General features: G+C 53.2%; 1 protein-coding gene across 2 annotated transcripts; it reads right to left on the minus strand.

Annotated features, from left to right (window-relative positions):
* Nucleotides 1-1,508: 1,508 nt before the first annotated feature.
* On the minus strand, nucleotides 1,509-13,014 carry PCYOX1L (prenylcysteine oxidase 1 like). Of its 2 annotated transcripts, none has more exons than XM_036315055.1 (6): nucleotides 12,842-13,014; nucleotides 8,607-8,813; nucleotides 7,017-7,191; nucleotides 5,235-5,446; nucleotides 2,893-3,033; nucleotides 1,509-2,456 (listed from the first exon to the last, which is right to left on the minus strand). In XM_036315055.1, the coding sequence occupies exons 1-6, from the start codon at nucleotides 12,927-12,929 to the stop codon at nucleotides 1,798-1,800; spliced, it is 1,482 nt and encodes a 493-aa protein (XP_036170948.1). In that variant the 5' UTR covers nucleotides 12,930-13,014; the 3' UTR covers nucleotides 1,509-1,797. The 2 variants fall into 2 exon arrangements, with proteins under 2 accessions (XP_036170948.1, XP_036170949.1); XM_036315056.1 differs by lacking the exon at nucleotides 12,842-13,014 and adding an exon at nucleotides 10,355-12,612.
* Between the last annotated feature and the right edge of the window lie 450 nt (nucleotides 13,015-13,464).

Raw genomic sequence — 13,464 nt, forward strand, 5'->3', positions numbered from 1 at the left:
GCCTACTTGAAGGGGACTGTGCCCCATGCTGAACTCAATTCATTAGGAGAAGCTCCAGATTTTAACTCTGTGAACTCACCAAGAAACCTTGGGCAAATTACTTCCTCATTTGGGGCTTTTATCTCCATCTCTTCAAAAAAAGGGAAGTTAGCCCTAGCCAGTTTGGCTCAGTAGACAGTGAGTTGGCCTGCGGACTAAAGGGTCGCAGGTTTGATTCTGGCCAAGGGCATATGCCTGGGTCTCGGGCTTCATCCCCATAGGGGACTTGCAGGAGGCAGCCTATCAATGATTCTCTCTCATCACTGATGTTCCTATCTCTCTATCTCTCCCTTCCTCTCTAAAATCAATAAAAAAGTATATTTTTTAAAAAAGGGAAGTTAGCCACATTATGAGTGTCCCTTGGCAGTGTTGTGTCCTCCTGGGCCCAACCCCAGAGCCAGATTTAGCAGGTCTGGGTGGGACTTGGGCATCCTAATCATGTTAACCTCTGAACTGCACCCCAGCACCTTTTCTTTTTTTACTCTGCTGGGGTCAGTGCTTGGGGGTCAGGTATGACTGCCTTATGCCCGTCTAGGGACTTGTTTCCATGCAAGACAGGTCACTGTTACATTCCTCAACCCCTGCATAATGGACAGACGGGTCAATTCCTGCAGGCGCCAAGGAAGTTTTCCTCTTCCTACGGCCTGGAATGTTTCCCATTTCCCAGTGGTTGCCAGGAAGCTTGGAGCTACACTGGCTGTCCCTCGGGGGTAACCATCTCTTCCCTGGGTCCTACCACAGCCATCTCTCCAACAAATGGTATTGCTGAGGGGCTTGGATGATGTCTAGTAAGTTATTTTTTTTTTAAATTGATTTAAGAGAGAGGGGGGAAGGAGAGAGAGGGAAACATCGATTTGTTGTTCCACTTATTTATGCATTCATTGGTTGATTCTTATATGTGCCCTGACCAGGATCAAACCCACGACCCTGGCATATCGGGATGATGCTCTAACCAACTGAGCTTCCTGGCCAGGGCAATAAGTTCTTAACCAGACACCTCACATCCAACAAGCCCTCCGTAAATAGGAGCTATTACCATGTCTTCTGTTTCCTGATCTTCCCTTCTTCTTGATTTGTGACCATCTGGTTACTTGTGTCATTCCTGGTGTTGCCACAGGTACATTTTGGGAGAAGGCAGTGAAAAACAACAAAGAAACTGGATTCAGAGTTCTGTCTTCTATTCATTCCCATCATTATCTCTGTCTCCTACTTAGAAAAGCCAGTCAGAAGTAGCTGGAGAAGATGGACTTTTATTTCTTCCTTTAAAAAAATAAATAAAATGAATACACTGGTCTGAATTTCCTTCCCTTCTCTTACTCTCTCTCTTAAAAAGGAACAATCGCCCTGGCCGGTTTGGCTCAGTGGATGGAGCCTCGGCTTACGGACCAAAGGGTCCCAGGTTCGGTTCCGGTCAAGGGCATGTACCTGGGTTGCGGGCACATCCCCAGTGGGGGTGTGCAGGAGGCAGCTGATCGATGTTTCTCTCTCATTGATGTTTCTAACTCTCTATCCCTCTCCCTTCCTCTCTGTAAAAAATCAATAAAATATATTGAAAAACAAAAAAGGAACAATCACTCTGAGAATCCTTAAGATAGAGAGGCAGAGAGCAGGTCGCCTGGACCCACTGGAGAGATTTCACTCGACATGGGAGGGGTCAGAAGGAGGCTGGGCAGGCGAGTGTGGCTTGCGCAGCCTTGGCTGCTGTGGGGGGTGGTCCATCTTCAGCGGGGACGGACACTCCCAGGCTCGCCTGAGGCCTCAGAGTTCAGTCTTCACCTTGTGCATCAAGTCCTTTTGGTCAATTTTGTCTAGGTCCTGGTACCAGCGATTGTAAGCGAGCAGGGCCACGTTCTTGGCAGCTACAGCCATGACCTCCACGGAGCTGGCTGCCCACTCCAGGGCATTGAGGTGGAAGAGCTGGTCGTGGAGTGCGAACCGAGGGAGAGTGGTGCGGGAGCCGTGGATGGGGTGGGCCTGCCACTCGGCTGTCTGCACTGAATAATAGGAGCGGAAGAGGGTCTTTAGCTGGGACCGAAGGAGAGGCTTGGGGGACTGGACTCGCCAAACGGCTGCCTCCTGAGGCTGCTTCCGCCGGAAGCTGGTCGAGATGTTGACGGGACAGATATTGTCCAGGGCACAGAAGAAAGTGGGGAAATCTGTGGTAAGGATGCTGGCGAAGGGGAAAAGCTTAGGGTCAGGGAACCCGAAGTAGGAAGAGTTGAGGTAGCCGTGGACCAAGGAGACAACGGTGGGCTGGAAAGAGTCCTGGATGACGTCAATGGGCGGGTCGAAGCCTTCAAAGGCGATGGTGCTGCTGTTGTCCAGGTGCAGGGGGGTGGCGATGACCACGATGTCGTAGAAGTCGAAGCTAGTGCCCGCTTCATTCTCATACTCGACCAGGTACAAGGGTTTCCCTTCTGGAAGGAGAGAAGAGAGCACAAAAGTCAACTCATTTCTTGGCTTCTACCCATCGATCTCTCATCTGGGGCCCAGAATGGAGGGTGTGAGACCCCTGGGTGTGGCTGGGCTGTCCAGATGGTGGGGGTCGTCTTTCCATGCAGGTGTGGCTGCAGGGCAAGCACTGGACTGGGAGCCAGGAGACTCAAGCTCTGGCTCTGCTACCGCTGCTGACGGTGGTCAAATGAATAGAGCTAGATTGATGCGAATCTGTGTTCTGGCTTTGACATTGGAATTGGGACAACAGTGCCCTCTGGTGTCACTTGACAAGGCTGGGACTTCCCATTGGTTTTTTGGAATCCTCCCAGGCAGATCAAACTGGAGTTTGGGGACAGAAGAGGCCTAAGTGTTCACTGTCTAGGAGTGGGGTGGCCACGCCCCCTGCTGTCTGCTCACCTGTATGCTGCAGGGTCACAGAGGTCACTGTGGCATGGATCACGTTGGCCTTGGTGAGCTTCAGCAGACCGGAACAAACCAGCTTGTTGCCTCCCTCCACGGACCACAGGATGCCTTGGGCCCCCGCTAGTGCCATGGCTCCTGGGCAAAGGGGAAAGGGGGCAGAATCACTGGGCAGTAAGTAGGGCTGAAGAATCCCCTACCATCCTACCTGGCCTCCCTCCCAGGCCAAGACCCCCCACAACCATGGGCACAGAGAGACATAACACACAAAATTAAATGTAACAAAGGTACAATGCTATGAGGTGACAACACCATGCTCAATGCAAGAGCCAGCCACCTAAGAACACAGACTGTATGATTCTATTTATACAGACTATCCAGAATGGGCACATCCATAGAAACACTAGGTAGATTCGTGGTTGCCTAGAGCTGGAGAGCTGGGGGTATTGGGGAATTGATAGCTAAAGCTAAAGGTATGAGGTTTCCTTTGGGGGCAATGAAATGTTCAAAATGGTGGTGATGGATGCACAACTGTGAATATAGTCAAAACCACTCAATTGTAAACTTTAAATGGGTGAATTGTGTGGTATGTGAATTGTATTTTGAAGGATACACACAAAATACTAAAAAGGGAACAGGGAAGCTCCAGGAGGGGACACATAGCAGGATCTGAAGACTGGGAAGGAGCTTGTCAATTTCAAACCTTTTCATTCATTTATTCACCAAAAATGGGCTGAGTGCCTCCAATGGTCCAGGCACTTTCTAAGTGTTAGGGATACATTAGTAAACCAGGGAGACAGAGATTCCTGTCCTCAGAAAGCATAACTTCTAGTGGGAGAAAAATAAGTAAGTGTAATAGTCCACTAGAAGATGATGCTTGCGGGGGAGGGAGACTGAGGCTGCTGGGGGCAAGAGGCAGGGTAAGACAAGGAGGTGGGGTAGCTTCAAGAGAAGGCACCGCCTGCACAAAGACATGATGGGGGAGAGAGAGTTTAGCACCACTGCGTCTCGGGGAAGATTGTTCCAGGCAGAGGGATGATCACACAAAAGCCCTAAGGTGAGGAGCACACCTGGAGGCATGATGAGGAGGGCAGAGTGGCTGGACTGGGGTGAGCGGGTGGGGAGAGGCGGTGGGGCCTGGACCATGTAGGGCCTAGCAGCCGCTGAGAGGACTTTTGGGTTTCACTTGAAGGAAAACAGGAGCCCTGACTCAGTTTCACAGGCAGACCTGACACGACTCGTCTTTTGTTTTAAAAGGATCATCCAGCAGATGTGGTGAGAATAGCCTGCAAGGGGCGGGGGTGTGGGCGGACCTGGTGGGAGACTTGCAGTAATTCAGGTGAGGGATGATACTGCTTACACCAGGGAGGAAGCAGTGGTGGGAACCTGCTGGCTTCTGGATATAGAAGGAAATAAAGCAAATGAGATTTCTTGACATATCCTTGTGGAGGGTATGAGAGAAAGAAATGCATCAAGATTTGGGCAGGAGCGACCGTGAGGAGTCACTACCAACCCTGCTGGGAGAGGCAGGCTCCAGGAGGAAAGGTCGGGAGCTCAGGTTTGGCCATGCTGAGACATCCATTAAAAGTCCCAGTGGAGACATAAGGGTGGCAGCTGACATGTGAGACTGCAGTTCTGGAGAGAGGTCTGGGCTGGAGGTCATGCTTAGGAGGCAGGTGGGTGGAATTTAATGCCCCGAGACTGGCTGAGCTCCCCAAGGGCGCGTGAGAAGAGGACCAAGGACCGAGCCTGGGCCCTTCCATGTTATGAGGCCGGGAGGAGAGAAGGGCCCAGCCAAGGCTGGGAGGAGAGGCCAGCAAGTGCCTGTGCAACCTCTTGGCCTTAAATGCCCCAGCTCTCCGTCCTCTCACGGCCCCAGCAAAATCCTACCACATCTTCCAAGGCCAGAACGGTGGCCATGCCTGGGGGAAGACATGCCCAATGGCTCTGCAGGCAGATTTAGTTATGACCCCTCTTGTGGCCTGTGCTGGAGGACAGTGGGTTGTCATGAGCTGGGAAGATTAGGCGGGCTAATACGTAGATGAATACCCAGGGCCCAGGGGCCCACTGGGTAGTTACTAAAACTAACCTAGTCAGGAGTAGGAGACACACACTGGACCTGAGATCTGAGCCTCGCTTTTGCCATCTGTAAAGTGGGGTAGATACATCTCCTGCAAGCTCGCAGGACCGATGCCAGAATCAAATGGGGTCAGGGCCACTAAGTGCTCAGGCAGCCGTACTGAGCCAGGTAGACATGAGGTTGTTATGGGGAGCCAGCCCATGCTGGGCACTGTGGGGCAGGGAAGGGCAGGTGGGCAGGCCGAGGGCCACAGGCTCACCAGCAAAGGCGGGCATCGCTGCTGACTGGCCGTAGCTGGCCCGCAGGACGGCAGAGACGATGTCGTCGATAAAGCGCTGCGTGACGCCCACCTGGAGCAGGGACTCCGCCACAGAGCGCTGGGTCATGTTGATGAAGCTGGACTCCCCCAGCGAGTAGAGCAGCTCCTCCACGCCCGAGAAGGCATACCCGTGGGCCTGGTACTTATAGATCCTGGGAGAGATGCGGAGCTGGAGCCCTTACGCAGAAAGGCCTTTGGGCAGACCACCTGCTACTGGGCCACTGCTCCTGGGAGGCCCGGCAGGGACCCACCCTCCTCTGCATGGTTACATTCCCCTGGGTCTGTTCACTGGCTGTGGGGGGCCTGGCCCACCTAAAGGGACAGCGCAGGGTGAAGGGCAAATGCCTCGGAATCCCATCAGACTGGGCTTCACACGGTGGCTCTGCTGAATGACAGCTGCAAACATTCTCTGAGCCACTCCCTGTCAAGGGCACAGTCCTCCTCTCACGCAGCTGGGACTGCCAGGCACTAGGCCACCGCCCCACTGATGCATCCCCCTCTCTAGGACCACATGGGGCCCGATGGCAGCTGCCTCATGCCAATATTGTCACCCTCTCTGCCAGCCCAGCCTGTCCTCTCCTTTAGCTTGATCTAACAGGACTGCCACCTACTCCCCAAGCTCGCATCTTGCCCCTCCCTCCATAACTCCCCCAGTGGCAGGGAGCATGTGCTGATGGATTTCCGGGCGGGCTGGCCTTTGACATGCTGCCTCTGCTTGGGTTGCTGTGCAAACATGTTGAGTCTGGTTATTAACGGGATGCCCGGATGGAGGTGTCCAGTTAAACGTGGGTCTGGGACTAAAGGGGAAACAGGCTGACAGGGAGGAGTCCTCCACAAAAGGGAGGACTCAGCTTTGTATGTTTGCATACAGTGGACAAGGGAGAAAAACGTAAGGAAGAGTGGTGAGGATATGGCGTTTGGGGGCTACCTGGAGAATATGCGGAGGAGGTGCCATAAAAGGCACAGTCAGCGAAGTGGAGAGAGGGGGGAAGTGCCAGTGACAGGAAGGAGCGCCTCTGTACCTGGCCCAGGGGCAGGGGGACCCTTCGCGGGGGACTCTGAAGGAGAGCTGGGGGGCCAGTGTGGCAAGCAGGTGAACTGCAAGAAAGGGACAGAGTGACCACGGCCACTCGGCCTTGTTCTCTGGCAGTGATGGGGAGGGGCTGAGACCCAAGGAGGAGAGAAGGGTGAAGAAAGGTGTTAGTTCGAGGTGGGGAAACTGGGAGACAGCCCGCAGGCTGCACACGGCCGACAGCTATGTTTCCTTCGGCTAAGAAGAAGAATGGGTTGCATACACTGAAAAGCTGGGAGATTTCACATGTAACTCCAGATTTTCAGCTTCTTCTGAAAAAACTGGAAGAACTAGCCACATGAGGTGGGTATTCCCTCACGGCCGCACTTGGCCTAGCAGAGTGCCGGCTGCCCCCTCTGAAGGCCTTGCTCTTTAGGGTGCCCCACCCCACCCCCTCTCTCCCACCTGCTGCTGGATATCCCCTTTAGGTGCCTGAGTCTACCCCTGCTTAGCTTAGCAGAGATAAAGAGGATGCTATCGTGATAATACCAGAGACCATGCCTATACCAACTCCCACTGGGTGCTTGCTCGGGCCTGGACGGAATGGTGCTGGGTACCTTTTCCTTTTGGGCAATGTATAGTCAAGCCGGTTCCTTGCCCACCTCGTCCCCCTGTCCCTTGGGAAGCCCCACAGCTCCGCCCAGCCCTACCTCATGAACTTCTCCATGACCTCCTCCACCCACATCTGCAGCCGCAGGAAGCTGATGCCGTAGTGCCACCAGAGGCGGAAGAGGTTCAGCAGGTACCAGTCCGTCTCCTCCAGCACGAAGTTCTCCCCGCCGAAGATGGCGCTCCTGCCCACCACCTCTCGCCGGTGTTTCAGCCCTGAGGAGACAAGGAGGAGCCTCTCAGGTCCCCTTCAGAGGGCCCCCCAGGAGACCTAGCGGTGCCTGAAGCTGAAATTCGGGGCCTTTCCGAAGGATGCAAGTGGACTGGCTCCCTTCAAGGGAATGCGAACTCTATGGTTCGTCCATCTGTGCTGCTTGTTTAAGATAGTCAACCAATGCACGGGGGAAAGGTTGGAGCTGGTTAGTCAATTAGGAGATAAAGATTAAAATAATGTACTATTTTACTTTTTTTTTCCCCTCCAAAAGGGATCCACTCAGCCATGAGTGAAATTCAGGTGCCATCCTGAATATGAGGGGTGGACAGCTCTGGGATGGCAGCCCTGGGCACCAAGACCACACGGGAAGAGTCTCAGCTCCTTGTAGCCACCACGCCCTACAGCTTGCAGAGCACAGGCACGTGTGTATCTTACTCCATCCTCTCACGGTCCGGGAAGAGGCAGGACAGGTGTCAGAGATGTGGAAACCGAGGCTTACAGGTTAAAGGACCTGTCCCAAGTCACAGGTTTTTTTGCCTTCACCCTCCCATTCCTGTCTCTGAGTCACCAGCATCTTTGTTCAGCATCCTTCCAGAGACATTTCGTGCAAATACTCATAAATGTGTATATTTCTGAGTCTCCCCCCCCCCCCCCATACTATACACTGTTCTGTACTTTACCGACTTGCTGTCTTGGAGATTGTCCTATCCTGGACGTAAAGGACACCCTCATCTGGCTGACCAGTCTATATACTTAAACAATAATTATTTAATCTCAGATCCCAGTGGGTGGGCAGGTAGGATAGTTTCCACCTTTTGCTATTCTAAACAATGCTGTGATGATAATTGTATGTGTCTGCCTCTTTGCACATGTGCAATAATCACTTCTGAGAAGTGGAATTTCTGCATCGAACAGTATACGTTTTTGTGGTTTTGATCGATGCCACTGGGGTTAAATCCCAGCTCTCTCACTTATTAGCTGCATGGCCTTAGCCGAGGTGCATACATTTTCTGAGCTTCAATTTCCGCAGGAGGAGATATGACCCATCTTGCAGGCTGGTAGGGAGGATTATAGGTAATGTCTACGTGCCACCTACAAGGATGCCAGGTACCTGGCAAGCACACAGCAGGTGCAAGCCATCACGATTATGATTATGAAGAGGCAGCAAATTGGAAGGGAAAGAAACTGGCCTGGGAGTCAAACCTGAGTTGTAATCCCGGCTCTGCAACTAACTCACTGTGTAACCTCAGGCAAGTTCCTTCCCCTCTCTGGTCTCAGCTGCTCCATCTGTAAAATGAGGAGATTGGGCTACATGACCTTCTGGCCTTGACCATCAGGGGTGGGCAATATGGGAAGGGCCTGATGGCTGCTGCCAGCCCTGGGGGCTGGACGATGAGGCCCAGGGTGGTGCACTCACCCAGGTGCTTGACGAAGTCCTGCATGTGCAGGCTCAGGGAGTGGAAGGAGGCGGCCCCGCTCTCATAGTGCTGCTTGTTGACCGAGATGGTGGCCAAGCGGCCACCCACCGTCCCCTTCTCAAACACGTCGATCTGCACCCGGGGGCCGAAATGCTGCTGAAGGAAATGCGTCACGGCAGAGCCCCCAATTCCAGCTCCAACCACGGCTGCCAACAGGTCCGGGAGGCAGGCAAGGAGAGAGACAGAATATGGGCATGAGACTGCAGGACACACCTTCACGGCCGCCTGGGACAAGATTCCCAGGCACTTGCATAGAGTTAGAACACCTCAGAAAGGCAATCTGTGGACTAGTTGTTAGTAAAGCGAATACTCAAGAGCAAAGGACAATATGAAGACTGCCAACTACTGTAACTCTCATTTTGTAAAAGGAAACACACACACACACACACACACACACACACACACACACACACACACATTAGCAGCAAAAAAGCGGGGACCTCAAATTTCAGGATGATCATTTAAAGAGAATAAATTTAGTTTGATACAAAACGCATTACATTGTCCCTATTTTTATTTCACTATGAAAACCTGGTCATGCCCTGGCCGGTTTGGCTCAGTGGATAGAGCGTCAGCTTGTGGACTGAGGGGTCCTGGGTTTGATTCCGGTCAAGGGCATGTACCTTGGTTGCGGGCACAGCCCCAGTGGGGGGTGTGCAGGAGGCAGCTGATCGATGTATCTCTCTCATCTATGTTTCTAACTATCCCTCTCCCTTCCTTTCTGTAAAAAATCAATAAAATATATTTTTTAAAAAAAGAAAAGAAAACTTGGTCACTGACAGGTACTATTAGGTAGATCAGTATTTGGAAACCATTCTTTAACCCAAGGTTTGGCAAACTAGAGCTCATGGGTGAAATCTATGCAGATGCCTGTTTTTTTGCAAACAGTCTTATTGGAACGCAGCCTGTTCTTTAGCTTGTCTCTGGCTGCTTGCCTGTGAGGCAGAGTTGAGTAGTTGCAACAGAGACTATAAGGCCTGCAAAGTCTAAAATATTTACTCTCTGACCCTTTCCGGAAGAAGTCAGCCAACCCTTGGTCGAGTCCAACCTATTACTTGACACATCGTTTCTATATCTGTCTTGGCCAAGACGAGAAAGCACCCTGTGATGGGTTGCTCAGAAGCGTATAGGGCACTTTATTCCAGTTTAGGCTCTTGTTACAAAGTTTCAGCTCTTGGAGGTCTTTTTGGGTCCTATCATCCCTTGTGTTTCCTACACCTCTTCCCTTCGCAAACTTGGTTCACACGCCATCAGTATCTTATTCAAGTCACTGATAAAAAACGTCTCACCGCACAGGGCTGTGAGGTGCTACTAGAAACCACCATCTGGATAGATACGAATCTAGATACGAATCCAAAACAGGACTGTGAGAGGACAGTAAGGCAGCTCTGAAGCTACTGAACTGGCCTGACACCCGACCCACCATGTAGCTGATCCTCTCATCTGACAGTCCAGCTAGTAACTCTAGTCAAAAAGAAAATAAGATAAATCTGGTGTGATTTGTCCTTCCTAGACCTACGGTGGACCCTGAAACCACCAGCTCCTGTCCAGTAGGCAAAAATGCAAGGCTCTTTATCATCTGGCCTCCGCGTACTTATTCCAGTCCCCTGCCCCACCCTTGCAAACCCTTCTTATCTCTGTGGAGCATGTGACTGCATTGCTCCCTTTACCAGGAATGCGCCGTCACCTCTGCCTCTCTGGCTTCTAGGGCCCTCATGCCACTGCCTGGCTTGCCTGGCCCACCTGACGAGTCAGGCGTCCCTCCGGCATATTTCCGCATTACGCTGTCTGACCCCTGGCCAGGTCCTTGGCACGTTCTGCTCCAATGCTGTTTGAGGACTGACAGCAGGTCACTCCGCCCCCAGAGCCTGGCAGGCAGGAGAGTTCATTAAGTATTTGTTGTACCTTGAGAAAACAAACCAAACCACTTCCCCCTTCTTGGTATTGACAAAGCTACTTCCAAGAATGCCACCAACCGTTTCAAACCAGTGTCTCCCCTCCCCTCCATTTGCAACAGAGCCCCAAACTGGCCACTTTTCCAGAGAAACCGGTATCACCAGGCCTGGAAGCTGCCCAAGGGTCAGAGGGAAGCAGAACACCTGGATCACTCAACACTCATGAACTGACACCCACTCTCTGGGGCACACGATGAATCAGACAGGGCCTCTGTCCTGAGTCCAGGCAGAGAGGGGCAGACAGACTCATGCACAAGCAGCTACGACAATGTGTGACTAAGGGCGACAACAGGGTTCCAGGGAATCCTGAGGAGGAAGCAATGAGTCCTGCCCGGGGGTGGGGAGACACAGGTTTCACAGGAGGCGGGTCGCTTGGGTGGGACTCTGGAGGACAACCTGGAAGCCCGTGAGCAGAGACACTTTCTCCACAGAGAGAAGAGCGTGAGCAGGGCAGCGTGTGGAACTACGGAGGATTTCAAGGGTCCAACGCACACCGAGGGGTTCAGATGTGACCCTGCAGCAGTCTGAGGGTTAAGCCACGCTAACAGGAAGCTCCTCATTATGGTGTGAGTAGAGCTCAGACCACCAGGGTGGACGGAGGCTCCTGTCAGAGAGCTGAGGACAATCAGGAAGCCACGGGCAGCCGGGCATTGCCAAGTGTCCTGCTTTAGATGACCCCTGGGGCAAGGTAGGCAGGGCCAGCTGGAACGATGCAGGCAGCAAGCTTCGCATTGCCAGGAACAATAGTGCTGGGAGGAGGCCCTGAGCCTTCCCCAGTGGTCAGTGGGTGTCCTGCTCTGTTGTCCATTCCCCAGAGAAGGAAGATTGCCCAGCACCTCCAGATACTGCCTGCCTAACTCTTCCCCATCCTTCAGAGCCTGGCTCAAAACCCACCTTCTCCACAAGGTCTTCTTTGGCCATGCTGGCCCTCAAGAGTCTTTCTTTAGAAAATCCTAAACTCTCAGTCCCAAATTGATTTCTGACATGCTGCAGTCTGTCTTAACCCTTTGTGGCCTGAGCTGTGGCTTTGTAACCCAAGACGCCTTAGCACTGCGCTGACCCTAAGTGTGTGGTGCTCCCATGGGACATCCCTCCCTGCCAAGTGGGGCTCACAGAAGAGTGGAGTGGGGGCTCCTACTCCCCCACACCAGAAGCCCGCCACCTCTGCCAACCTATGGAAGTTTTCCATGAGGGACATGACAATCTTTTGAGTCATGTTGAGTTAAAATGACAATTAAGAGGAAAAAAAAACTTGTAAACAAATATGGGGAAGGCTAGTCAATGACATGCATGATGTAGTGCTTAGCAAAGCGTCCTGATGCCTGCAGTTTATTTTGAAATCCATTAACATGTCAGATGGGCGCATGGATGTGGACAGGTGTGTGAGAAGGCGAGTAGAGTAGCAGTCTGGTAATGGCAGGAACCAGGTGGTGGGTAGAGGGATGATCACTGTGAAATTCTTTCAACGTCAGTGGACATTCGAAATTTTTCAAAATAAAATAACGGGGGATGGGGGGAAACAGGCAAAACCCACAAAACACAACACACACAAATACTATAAAATGACTGCTATTAAAAAGTTCCCCAGTCTGCCACTCAGCAAATCTCCAGCAGACCTACCCTGGGCTCTGTCTCCACTAGGGCTGTCTCCTACTCTCCCAGAGGCCTGGTTTAGGTACTGCTTCCAGAAGCGCCCCAGGGCCCCCCCAGAGCCATCAGAGGCTGGCGTGAAGCGCCCTTCCTCTATAGCAGGGTACTCACAGCCTTAGCACTAACTTCCCGGTATTGTGCAGTCTTCTTCTGCAGGAACTAGGAGCGCCGTGCCTGCTACCCAGGCCTTCAATCAGCTTTGTGCGTGCCAGTCTCGCACACCCTGACCTCTGTTATCGGGGGCACTTGACAAAGAGCCTGGTCCATGACAGATGCTCACTGTTTCGTAATTTTTCGGTGAGATCACTGGCCAGTCCTGCCCAAGCCCCTTTTCCACCCCAGATAGCCTCGACACATGCCCATGCCACCCTCCGCAGCAGCACCTTGCTGCTGCGGTCCCCTCCCGCGCCCAGTCGCAATCCCTCGCCTCCTCCCCACCCAGCTCCTCTCCCGGGGACCCCTCCATCGCCCAGCTGCCTTCCCCATCCCCCACCCAGCTGCTGCCGGCTGAGAACCCTTTTCCCGCGCAGCCCTCCCCAGCTCAGCACCCCATCGCGTCCTTCCCGCACCGATTTTACTAGGCCCGGCGTCTCCGCCTGCAGCGGCGGCGGCGAGGAGCGCGGCCAGCGCGGCGAGGAAGCGAGCGGCGCGGGCCATGGCGGGCGGCGACGGGGGCAGCACGCCGGGGTCCGGTGCTCGCGCTGGTGCTGGGCTCACCGCCCCGCCCGGGAGCGACACGGGCCGTCCCGCCTTCCAGCCTCTCGGCTCACAGCCTCTCATTGGACGAGCAGCCGTCCCTCTCCGGCACAGGCTGCATCTCTCTCGGGCAGGCTCTGTCATTGGCAGCTTCCCCGTCCCGCCTCCTGGATCTGGGCTCGTCATTGGTTGGCTTATCCAGGTGTGCACTTTTCGGGTGCTCAGCATCAGGACCTGGGTCCTGCTGCAAGAAGATTGGTGGAAGAGGAAGAACTCAAGCTTAGACGACTTCGGTTCAAGTCCAGCCTCTGAGAGGTACTAGCTCTGTAAAGTGCCTCCTCTGTGTCTGTCAGTTTCCCTGCTCAACCTTCCTAGGGGGTTGTGATGATCACGTGACACAAGGAATGTGAAAATGCTTGGTATTGTCTGCAAATGCTGGAAATTGCTGACCAAGCATGCAGCCAGGGTTACCCTCTGTATATGCTTCTGATACTGC

This window comes from Myotis myotis, unplaced genomic scaffold, assembly GCF_014108235.1.
Source record: "Myotis myotis isolate mMyoMyo1 unplaced genomic scaffold, mMyoMyo1.p scaffold_m19_p_6, whole genome shotgun sequence".
NCBI lineage: Eukaryota > Metazoa > Chordata > Mammalia > Chiroptera > Vespertilionidae > Myotis > Myotis myotis.